General features: G+C 61.9%; 1 protein-coding gene across 1 annotated transcript in view; it reads left to right on the top strand.

The window, feature by feature from the left end:
• The window catches only part of TSPEAR (thrombospondin type laminin G domain and EAR repeats), a 60162-nt gene that overhangs the window by 32597 nt on the left and 15365 nt on the right, over positions 1-12200 (top strand). The window contains exons 3-9 of the mRNA XM_067739651.1: positions 2820-3058; positions 4921-5011; positions 6037-6193; positions 7439-7570; positions 8240-8466; positions 9790-9976; positions 10909-11138. Of these exons, the coding sequence (XP_067595752.1) occupies positions 2820-3058; positions 4921-5011; positions 6037-6193; positions 7439-7570; positions 8240-8466; positions 9790-9976; positions 10909-11138 (1263 nt within the window). The remainder of the gene's footprint in view (positions 1-2819; positions 3059-4920; positions 5012-6036; positions 6194-7438; positions 7571-8239; positions 8467-9789; positions 9977-10908; positions 11139-12200) is intronic.

Here is a 12200-nt window from a genome sequence, read left to right as displayed (position 1 = left end):
TCTCAACCCCAAGGAGGAAGGGCGAGTGTGGGAGCCCCCCTGCCGCACCTGCTCCCCCTGCCAGCAGGCCTGCTGTGTGCCTGTCTGTTGCAAACCTGTCTGCTGCACACCTGTCTGCTGCAAGCCCGTCTGTTACACACCTGCGTGCTGCGAGCCCGTGTGCTGTGAGGCCGCCCCCTGCTCAGCCCCCTCGTGCTGCCAGCCCACCCCCTGCCCCTTGTCCTGCCGCAGACCCTCCTCCTCCGCAGCCCTGCTCTGCCGCCCCGCCTGCTGCGTCCCCGCCTCAGGCACGTCCTGCTGCTGACCGGGCACGTCCCCCCAGGGCCAGCCGGGCTCAGGTCCCCCCGTGACTCGGTCCTCCCAGCCTCCCTCAGTCCTGACCTGGGTTGGGCGGCTGTCCCCCACTCGGGACAGGGTCCCCTTCGTCCCCACTGTCCTGGTCTGACTGACCTCTGATCCTGCCCCGGGAACCCCGACCTTGCTGCACCTCCACCTGCCTCTGGGTCACCTGTCCCCCTCCCAGTTCCTCTGCCTGCGTCACTTGGCTTCCACTTCCATCCTGTCAGCACCTCCTCAGGCACCCGGATAAATAAACTTACTTCATCACATGACCCAATTCCTGTCTCTCACCTTCACTGGGGGGAAACACAGGGTTCTGACCAGACACTGGTCTCCTCCAGCCAGGAGTATTCCTAGAGGTGAGGGACTGAGAACCCCAAAGGTCAGTGGCCTGACCCCTCTGGGTGGGGCCCCTGCCCTCTCCAAGAAGGTCAGCGCCTGCTCAGGCTCCGGGGTCCTGGGACGTGAACATGGGGGAGTAAAGACGCCTGTCCACCCGGAGGCCCTGGCTGTGACGTCACCGTCCTTCCCAGTCACCCGCCCACGGGCCCAGCCACCACTGTGAGCATTTTGTCCTGCTGTGTCATTTCCACCCATTCCGTGCACTTCCTGAGACTTGGCTCACGGGAAGGCGCCCTTCACATGGAAGATAAGTGCAGGGGCCACACGTGTCCCCTCAGCGCCCGGAGTGGCCAGAGGCCATGTGACCCAAGCTGTGCAAATTGATTTTGCTAAATTAGGTGTTAAATTAACCATGAGGACCATGGAGTTTTTCCACTTCTTTAGTGTAACAGTTGCGTGGAATTCACTGATAGTTTTACATGGGCAAAGACTTGCTAAAAAACTATATTCTATATTTAACGTATCTGCTTAGCATTCAGGTTTAATCACTTTCATTTCTTTACGCTTTTTATTGTGTTAGGCTAGAAATGAACAGACTGTAAATTGCACTTACGTACAGTCAAGTATATATGGTCTCTCCCTGGTCCGAGCTGGGGTTGCTGGCGTTTGGAGATCGCGACAATGGCGGGTGGCGCGAGGTTCGTTAAATTGTGGTAAAATACACGTGACGTGAAATTTCCCGTTTTAACCCTTTTTAAGTATACAGCTCAGGGGCATTAAGGACAGTCACGCTGTTGTGCAGCCATCAGCACCGTCCATCTCCAGAACCTTTCCTCTTCCCCAAACTGGAACTCTACACGCATTAAATAACAGCTCCCACGACTGCCCCCAGCCCCGGCCCCACTGCCCACCTTTGGCCCCTGTGCATCCGGGTCCCCCAGGGACCTCACATCAGTGGACCGCACACTACCTGTCCTTTTGTTACTGGCTTACGTCACTGAGCATCAGGTCCTCAAGGTTCATCCACGCTGACGTCAGAACTTCCTTTTTAAGGCTGAGCAATATCCCATTGCATGAATGGACCACATCTTAGTTATCCATTTCTCCATCGATGGACACTGGCTGCCTTGACATTTTAGCTATTGAGAGCGATGCTCGCGTGAACACGGGTGTACAAGTACCTCTTCAGGAGGCTGCTGCCAGTCCTTCTGGGATATACCCAGAAGTGGAATTGCTAGGTCAGATGGTAATTCCACACTAATTTTTTGGGGAACCTCCACACTGTTTCCTATAACAGCTGCACCATTTTATTGCTGCCTTCCCCCCCAGCAGTGCACAAGGGCTCCAATTTCTCCACATCCTCAGCAACACTTGCAATTTTCTGTTTTACTGACAGTAGCTGTCCTCATGGGTGTGAGTGGTGCATTTGATTTCATCACAGACCCTGGTTACTGTCTCAGGCGCTGCGGCCCAGAGACCCGCCCTCACCTGCCCCCCTGCACCTGCCGCCCTCACCTGCCCCCCTTCACCTGCCCCCCTTCACCTGCCCCCCTTCACCTGCCGCCCTCACCTGCCCCCTCACCTGCCCCCCCTCACCTGCCCCCCCTCACCTGCCCCCCTTCACCTGCCCCTCTTCACCTGCCACCTTCACCTGCCCCCCTTCACCTGCCCCTCTTCACCTGCCACCTTCACCTGCCCCCCTTCACCTGCCCCCCTTCACCGGCCCCCTCACCTGCCCCCCTCACCTGCCACCCTTCACCTGCCCCCCTGCACCTGCCCCCTTCACCTGCCGCCCTCACCTGCCCCCCTTCACCTGCCGCCCTCACCTGCCCCCTTCACCTGCCTCTTCACCTGCCGTCCTCACCTGCCCCCATTCACCTGCCCCCCTTCACCTGCCGCCCTCACCTGCTCCCCTTCATCTGCCCCCCTCACCTGCCCCCCTCACCTGCCCCCCTTACCTGCCACCCTTCACCTGCCACCCTCACCTGCCCCCCTTCACCTGCCCCTCTTCACCTGCCACCCTCACCTGCCCCCCTCACCTGCCCCCTCACCTGCCCCCTTCACCTGCCGCCCGCCCTCACCTGCCCCCCCTCACCTGCCCCCTCCCTGCCCCGCCCCCACTGGCCCCTCTCTTGCAGAAGAACGAGTACCTGTTCACGGTGGTGGCGGAGGAGCGGGACTCGCTGCTGCTCGGCCTGCGCTACTCGCCCACCCAGCTGCACTTCCTCTTCCTCAGGGAGGACGGGGCGCGCGCCTGGCAGGTCCGTGTGTCCTTCCGCGGCCCGGCTCTGACGGACGGCCAGTGGCACACGCTGGTCTTGGCCGTGTCCGAAGGCTCCTTCTCCCTCACCAGGGACTGCGGCCTCCCCGTGGGCATGTAGGTACCGCGGCGCCGGAGGGGTGGCAGGGGCCGGGTGCTGCCAGCAGAGCTCGCACGGCGCACGCTGGCCCGCGGGGCTCCGCCGAAGGCCGCTGGGGTCAGGCTGGAGGAGGAGCGCCAGGCTCATTGGCTGGTGTACGTGGAACGGCCCCGGCCCCCAGAGAGGCGGCGATGGGCGGGAGCGCCCGGGCGGGGAGGGGCCGCAGCCTGCCCGCTGGGGCTGGGGGATGGGACTCGACCCATCTACGGGGCTGCGGAGTCGGTAGCATCGAGGCAAGGCCCAGAGGAAGGTCAGGGTGAGCTCGGGCACCAGGAGCCCAAAAGGAGCTGCCGCCCGATGAGGCCCAGGTCTTGCTTTGTGACTTTCAACCCATCACTTAACCTCTCTGACTCAGTTTCCTTTTCTGGGACGAGGGAGAAAATATTCACCAGAACACCAAATAAACGTGCGGAATCGCCTTATAGCTTTGACGCAACCCCGGGCACTCGAGAGCCCGAGCCCATCTCTTGTCCTGGCCGTGGCCTGGTCCCCATGGCCTGGCTCCCGGGTAAGCTGGGCGGGGACGGCCCCCACCGGACCTCAGCGTCCCTCCTCGCTGGCTGGGGCTCGCCACCCTTTCTTTCTTAATCACAAATGGTCCATTTACACTAGATCTATCCTTATGACAAATATTCCTTTCAAAGGTAGACTCTCACTCTGCTTTGTCATTATGAAACTTGTTGGAATAAAAGATTCTCCTTAACACGTACACACTGTTTAAACATGCCTTTATCACAACTCCGCCCCACCATGCCCCGAATACACTGGGGCCTTTATAGGGAGACGGCGGCTCAGGTGGGAGAGCCGGCGGCGGGGCAGTTCTGTGATGGGGGCCATGTGCAGGAGGACAAGGCTGGCGGTGCGGGTGCTGGAGATCATTGCGGTGCCGCGGAGGGCTCACACCTGGACCCAGGAAGCCTGGGAGCTGTGCTCGGAGCGCAGGCGTTCTGGGACCTTGCCACGGCCGGCGGCAGCCAGACGGCAGACCCTGGACGGAGCAGGTGCTTTGACTAGAGGACGTGGCATCATGGTCCGGGAGGTGCTGGACAGTGGAGAGGAAGCACACACCTGGCTCTTCCCCCAGAGGCTCCAGCCACGCAGTCCCCTCCAGGAGGTCCCACATCTTCCCCATCCCGAGTTGGGCCTCCACTTGCATCTCAAGACCCAACTCCAGCCACATCTTCCCACACATCCCGGCTCACCGAGGTGAACCCCGTCTGGCCCCGACATCATCTGTCTCACGGCCCTGGGCTCAGAGGACGGGGGCGGGCTGGGGACCCCGTGCCGGGAGGAGCCACTGGAGACGCCCGTGACATGGAGAGGGGCCACTGAACACCTCCGCAGCACACGGTTTTGTAGAAGATCCTTGTCCTGGGGCAAAGAGCTTCCCCCCAAATTCACATCCGCTAGAACCGGAGAATGGGACCTCGTTTGGAAACAGCATCTCTGCAGGCATAACCGAGCTAAGCTGAGCAGTAGGTTGGCCCTGACACAGTGACCTTACAAGGAGGCGTGGAGGAGAAGGCCACATGATTCAGCCACAATCCCGGAAACTCCAGGAGCTCCCAGCAACCGGAAGAGGCGGCAGGACCTTCCCCTGGAGTCTTCAGAGGGGGCACACCCCGATCTCAGACCTCTGGCCTCCAGCACTGCGAGAGAACACACTTCTGTGGTTTGAGGCGCCCAGCCTGTGGTTCTCGTTATGGCTGACCCCGGACACTGATACAGCCTCAGGCGGGGCTGCCCCCATCCTTTTCTACGTAAATAGGCCACGACCCTGCTCTCCCATGGCCCTAAAACCATCCTCCAATGTTTTCAGAATGGCTGATGTGCCCTTCCCGGCCACCCTATCGGTGCAAGGAGCCCGGTTCTTCGTCGGCAGCCGGAGGAGGACCAAAGGCCAGTTCACGGTAACTACGGAGGAGCTGCCTGCCTGGACCTCCCAACACCAGTGCTCCTGGGGGGCTGTCACCACTGGTCTGGCACCCCAGTTTGACACTGTTGTACGTGCAGTTGGGAATGGGGAGCATAAAGGTTCCATGGAGTCCCATGCATGCCGGGCACACTCCCACCACAGGGCCTTTGCACCTGCTGTGCCCTCCTCCTGGAACATTTGTCCCACTCCTGCCATGGCACACTCCCTGTGACTTTGGGGCCCTGCCCTGTGCCCTCATACCATGGAGGCCTTCCCTTGCACTCTGAGGAGACGACACCCACACTCAGCTCTCTCACCCCCTTCCCCAGATTGTCTTTGTAGCCCTGACCACCTTCAGACCAGCTGTGTGTTTGCTCGTTGCCTGTCTTTCCCTTAGAGTGCAGGGGAGCGGGGGGGACCTTGCTCCATGAGGGTTAGGGCTTTTGTTTCTTGCCGTGTCCCGTGTAAAGAACCACGCTCTGAATATTTACCGATGGCATGCTTGGATGGATGGGTGGATGGATGGACTAATGGACAGATAGATGAATGGTGGATGGACAGATGGATGGACAGATAGGTGGGCAGATAGATGAACAGATGTATAGATGGATGGATGAATGAATGGGTATTTGGGTGGGTGGATGGATGGATGGATGGATGGACAAAGGGATGGATGGATGGACAGAGATGGACAAATGGATGGATGGATGGATGGACAGATAGGTAGACAGAGAGACGAGTGGATGGACATACAGATGGATGAGCATTGTACCTGGTCACTGTAGGGCGTCCACAGGAAAGGTCCCTTCCGTGGTGTAATCACCTTCGAATGGTGCACAGCTCTCCACCACTGCTCCCAATGCCCCCCTTACCCAACGGGCTGACTCCTCTCTCCTGGCTTTAGAGCTTAGACCCGCACCCGCATTTCCACCCCTCCCTCGGGGGCTGGGGGGACTGAGCCCAGTGGGCGGGGCCCGCTCCAGCAGTGCAGGTCTCAGCGCGCTGTCCCTCTCTCTGCAGGGCCTGGTGAGGCAGCTGGTCCTGCTGCCCGGCTCAGACGCCACCCTGAGGCTCTGTCCCTGCAGGAATCCTGAGCTCGCCCTGCTGTCCATCCCCCCTATCCTGCGGGGACTCGCAGGGAAGCCGGAAGATAGTGAGGTGCTGAAGTACCCCTATGGTTAGTAGGCCGCAGCCACCCGCTCCCCACGCCGACGGTAGACCCTGGGAGCCTTGGCACTGCCAACCTCCCCGGGCACAAGACAGGAGGGCGCTTGGCACATGCATGAAGGGAACGCCGGGCCTGACGCAGACGGCCCCGCAGGGAAGGCAGATGGTGCCGCCAGACCCGCCTCCCTCCCAAGGGCGCCCCCCATGGCTGTTTAACCCCCGCCTGGACCGTGCCCTCGATTAACTGCTCGTCCCGCCTGGGACCTGGGGCTGAGCCTACAATCTTGCATCCCTGCTTTGCCCCCAGAGCAGCGTTGGGGCCCTTTCCCCCCTTCCTCTCCAACAGACATCAAGCGTCAGCACCCCACCCCCGCGGGGACCCCGACCTTCATGAGGTTCATTGCTGTTTTCTGGGATCCCCCAGCCTAGAGTGTCCCCAGCTTTGCCGTCTTTAGTTTGTGTTTGCACCTCCCCAGTGTAAAGTTGGTGTTGACGGTTTATTTAAGCCACATCCCCTGCCATGGAGGGTCTGAAACCCCTCCTCCCTACTAGGGAGGCGGGGAGACAGCCCGACCCTCTCGAGCCTCACGAGTCAGGGGAGCCCCCTGAGCAAGCTGGCCCTTAGGCCCAATCCTGGACCCGTGTCCCCAGATTCCCAGAGGCACACGGCCTCTGGGCTGTTTGCCGGGCCTCGGGCAGGAGTCTGGCCCCAGGCCTCTGCCGGGCAGTTCAAGAGGTCGAGGATGCGCTCAGTGCCACAGACTGGCCGCCGGGGCCACATCGCGGACGTTGCTGTAAAGGGGCCAAGTGGCACCATCGGGGTGAGGGCTGGACCTGGGATGAAGCCGTGAGCCCCGGGGTCAGGGGTCAGGGGCCTCAGAACTACGCAGAATGGAAGCTGGGTGGACGCGTACCAGCGAGTCTCAGGTGGAAGTGGAGAGCCGTGCGGCGTGATGGCCCAGGGCTCTCAGCAGAGCTGAGGCCACGGGGAGCCGTGCGGCGTGATGGCTCAGGGCTCTCAGCAGAGCTGAGGCCACGGGGAAGAGCTAGGTGGGAGGGAGGCCGTCCTGCGTGCGGACGCCCCAGGCAGGCCATGGGCTCTCGGGTCTCCCTCCCTCCCCGAGACCCTGAGCGGCTCCTGGCAGCTCAGGGGGTGGAGCTGAAGGCGAAAGCAGGGGTCACCTGACACTCCCGCCTCTGCCCTCCTCCGGGTAGCACGTGCCCACTGGACACCCATCTTCCTGCCTCCCTGCAGAAACCGACATGAAGGTGACGCTGGGATCCCGGCCGCCGTGTACCAAAGCGGAGGACGCCCAGTTCTGGTTTGACGCCGGCCGCAAGGGGCTATACCTGTGCGTGGGCAGCGAGTGGGTCTCCGTGTTAGCAGGTGAGGTGGGTGGGGCTCTGGGGACCTCGGGGTCTTCTCAGAGCCAGCGATACTTAGGGGCAGGGACGACCCCCCCACAGAGCAGTGAGCCCGCGTGCCTCACCTGGAAACGTGTGCCCCCCTGGGCCCTACGGGTAGGCTGGCCGGCTCTCAGCTCTCGAACCTCCCCGAGGGGGCCAGCCCCGCTCCAGGAGCCCCACCTGCTCTCCTACCCTCTCTGCCCACTCGGGTCAACATTGGACGCGATGGTGCCAGGAGCCCGGGAGTGGTTCTGTTGGCGGGGAGGTGAGGAGAGGTTCCGTGATGCTCCCCAAGGGGGTCCTCGGGAAACGGGAACTGGCTCCGGGGGAAAGTCCCCGAGCCGTGGCCTCTACTCTCTAGTTCCCATCAGGGCACAGCCTTTCGTGGAAGCCGCGAGCCGTGGGAAACATCTAGTAGGGACCTGACGTGTCAGTTCCACCCAACTAGTATCCCTGGGGGCTCTGCAGACCCTAAAACCTGTGCGGGGATGAGAGGCTCCTTTGCCGGGCCTCCTGGTGAGGGCGGCACGGCGCTCAAGGCCACAGTGCTCCGGGTCATGGCCCAGGTCCCTGGGGTTGCACCCCTGGACGTCCGTCCAGGCTTCTGTCCTGGGAAGCATTAACTGGGTCTCTGTGTCTCTATCACAAGCCAAAGAAAGGCTGGAGTACGTGGAGGAGCATCAGAGCCTGTTCACGAACTCGGAGACACTGGGTATCGAGGTCTTCGTCATCCCTGGGGCCGGGCTCTTCGTGGCCACTGCCAACAGGAAAACCAAGTCCACCATCTACAAATGGGCCGACGGGAAGTTCTCCTCGTACCAGGACATTCCCACGCACCAAGCGCAGTCCTGGAGACATTTCACCATTGGAAAAAAGGCAAGTCTGCATTCGGAGTCTTTCTCGATCCTTTTTCCCTTGGGAAACCCCACAGAGCCCAAAGGTTGGGGCTCCTTACGTAGATTTTATGGGGAAAGGCACTTCTACTGGTTTCGAAGCCTCGTGCAGGTTCTAAGTGCCTTTTAAAGTCAGGCGCGGCTGCGTCTCTGTGTCCAGAATGTGACTGAGAAAGTCTGTTTGGCTTCCGCAAAATAGAGATCAGCCCATGTCTGAGATGCTCCCCAGCTCCGTGCAGACCCACCACTGCCTCCTTAAACCTTGGAGGTAATCTGACCTAAACCAGTCAGCAGGGCGGACGTCACGTCAGAATGAAAATAGGCCTCCATTCCCAGCCTTCCTTTACTCACTCCATACACACTGGGGACACGTGATGTCCTAATGGAGGGACAGGTGAGGATGGTGAGCTTGGCCCGGAGGCCTTGGGTGGGAAGCCTCGTGGGCGGCCTCCCCTTCCTTCCACCAGGGCTGCGTTGAGCAGTGGCCCACGGGTCGTGGCTAAGAGGGTCATCCCCTTGTGAGAGTTTTCTCTTTACCTCCCCGAGCCCGCCCCCAAGTCACTTGCTCACTAACACGTGTGCCAGGTGCAGCCCTGCCCTCACCTGGGCAGGTATCCCCCCCAACGGGGGACAAAACTGAGTGAAACAGACAGACCTCTGTTCCCCGTCGCTGCCAGCCCTCAGGGTCCTGCGCTCCCAGCCAGCCTGGTGAAGGAGTGACTAGCCCTCTGGTTTTATGGTTGATGACATTTTAAAGGTTTATATTTTTTCATTATAAAAAACAACCTGATATCAAAGAAAAATTGGGAACTTTAGAAAACTAAGAAAAAAGTCTGCCCCGTCCCCTAAGCAGCGGCGGAGTGTACCTGGGGCTGCTTCAGCCGCCGTGAGTGTGCCCCACCCCCGGGCTTCCGGCTCCTGCCTCATCACATGACCCACCATCCGGCCTCCAGCTCACGTCACACGTGGGGCGTTGCCATGTTGTCCTCGACTGCGTGACAAACACATGCTTCCTGAGACAGCAGGGCGTTAAGAGTTTTCCTCTTCACCCGGTGCTGGAGAACATTTCCGTGCGTGAAGCTTTTCCTGGGCTTGGGAGACAGGAACGGAGCTCATGGGCTGCTACATGCGGATGCGGCTGCGGGTCTTAATGTGATGAAGATCCGGAGAGTCAGTCGTGGGCGCTTGGGCCCGCCCCAGGCCATCAGTCCCGGCTCAGCCCCTGTCCCGAGGCCGGTGTTCAGAAGCCTCGAGTGCCGGACCCCTCGCACAGATCACGAGAACGCTGTCCCGGTCCTCTCCCCAGATCTTCCTGGCTGTGGCTAATTTTGAACCGAATGAAAAGGGTCAGGAGTTCTCTGTCATTTACAAATGGAGCCAGAGAAGGCGGAGGTTCGCACCGTACCAGAGGGTCCTCACCCACGGCGCCCGGGACTGGGAGGCCTTCGAGGTGTCCGGGGAGCACTTCCTGGCCGTGGCCAACCACCGGGAAGGTAGGGGCTATGGCCTGGACTCCAGGGCCAGGGCAGGGTCGCCTGCAGGGTTCAGTGTATCTCATTAAAAATGTGTAATAACCACACGTGGCCGTGTCCTCGGGCTTGGCAATCTGACGGGGGCGTCTGAGGGAGGACGCACCTGCGCACCCCTCATCTGTCCAGGGAAGGGCGTCCCTGCCCTTCTCCATTCTGGGCACAGACTCTGTGGGATGCAGTGGGTGCAGTGGGGGACAGTCCTGGGAGGGCCTGGGAAACCTGGCTCTGGGCCAGGTGACTGCCCTGCGTGGCCACAGTGAGCCCTTCCCTGCCTTGTAGCTCTTGGGGGACAGGGCCCCGGGGGGCAGTCGGCCCTGCAGGGCACCTCTGGCCTCGGCAGGCTCTGCGGCTCAGCGATCACCTGAGTCTACACCCGCCGGGGAACTCTGGCGGCAGGCGGGGGGCCAGGGAGGAGACCCCACCACCGCTCATGGGCAGAGAGGACCCCAGGAGCCCGCCACCCAATACCCCCCATGGGAGTGAGTGTCCCGGGAGAGGCTGGCCCAGCCCTGGGGGTGGGTGAGGAGCTCCAGGGAGCACGTTCCGGGCAGGCCTGACCGGCGGCGGGGAGCGCGAAGGGGATGGTGGACAGCGTGAGGGGTGAGGCTGGGGAGGGCGGGGGTCCCGCCTCCAGCGTGCTGCAAGGCCTCGGGGGCTCTGGAGCCATCCGAAGCCGGGACCCCCGAGGGTTCTCATCGGGGCACAGAGGCAGGAAGGTCACGTGAAGGGCGTTGCCACTGCTGGGGGCCTGGGGAGGGTGCAGGAGAGCAGGGCCTGGCTGGACTGGACGGGCTGCAGGGCCTGGGGCAGGGTCCGGGCGGGCAGGGTCTTGCCAAGGCCGGCGCGAGGCCACGGCGGCCCGTCTCCCTCCCTCCATGGCGCTCGGCTTCCAGGCAGCGACCACAACATCTACAGTGTCATCTACAAGTGGAGCCCAGGGGCCCGGCTCTTCGAGGCCAACCAGACCGTCGCCACGTCGGGCGCCTGCGACTGGGAGTTCTTCACGGTGGGGCCCTACGCCTTCCTGGCCGTGGCCAACGCCTTCAATGGCACATCCACGCAGCTGCAGTCCCACCTGTACGTGCGGCTGGGCGGCAGCTTCCAGCTCTTCCAGTCCTTCCTGGTAAGGACCCTGCACTCCCCGCCGGCCCCGCACCTCTGCCTGGCACCTGGGCGACGCAGGACCCAGGCCGCACGAGCCAGGACCAGGGGCCCAGCCCGGGCCTCCGCACCCAGGCGCCTCCCCAGAATAAGGCTCAGGCCGAGCCCCTGGGACCCCGAATATAGCCTGGGAGCCCTAAATGAGGCGGGAGGCTGCCCTGGCACGGAGTTTCCGGCAGCCCGGCTGCTCAGCCGGGTCCCCTGGCCCCTGGGGGCCCTCACGGTCTGACCCACCTTTATGTGGGCGCCAGGCTCTTGCCCTGGAGCAGCAGGCAGCTGGCCTCTGACCTGGTCAGCTGTGGTGGCAGCACTGTCCACCTTCCCTGCAGACCTTGAGTGTCCCTCAGCTGGTCCCCACTGTCGTGGGCTGCCTGGAGGGACCTCTGACTGAGGCAGCGAGAAGCCTTTATTACGTGGCGTGACCCCAGATGCCCGGCTGAACCACGCATGGGCCGCTGGGCCCCGGGATAGCGGGCGGCGTTGGCATCCCCGCTTCACGCCCACCGTGGTCTAGGGTGACGATGTGGGGCCCCAACCCTCCTCCCACCTTCCCTCGCCCTCCTCCCTCCAAGCCGCCCAGCTTGTCCCTCTCAGTGTCAGACCCCAGGCCGAGCCCCCACGGATGATTCTAAAATCGAGAGCCACTGTCGGCATTTGCGTCGTCCTGGCCGCGTCCCAATGTCGTTCGCGCAGAGCCAAGGGCGCGGCTGTGATCACTCCCTTCTCAGTGGCTTCAGTGGTGGGATGACCTTCGTGCCACCCCAGGGGACAGTCTCTGAATGCGGTTCAGACTCTCCTTTCATGCCACAAGCCCACCACACGTGGCTCACTTCATACGTGGACCCCATGTGCTGCACATAATGTTTTTCAACAAGCTCCTAATTGCTTTTTCTGAAGTCCCTCCCTCCCTCTCCTTTTCTTTTTGGGGAAGAAAACCCCCGTCTCTGCACATGGTAACGTCCCCCGGCTTCTTGCTGGCCATCCCTGTCCCCGAGAGCCCCTGTGAACACCACGTCTTCAGCGC

This window comes from Pseudorca crassidens, chromosome 5 (assembly GCF_039906515.1).
Source record: "Pseudorca crassidens isolate mPseCra1 chromosome 5, mPseCra1.hap1, whole genome shotgun sequence".
NCBI classification, from domain to species: Eukaryota; Metazoa; Chordata; class Mammalia; order Artiodactyla; family Delphinidae; genus Pseudorca; species Pseudorca crassidens.
This window is presented reverse-complemented; position numbering and strand designations above follow the sequence as displayed.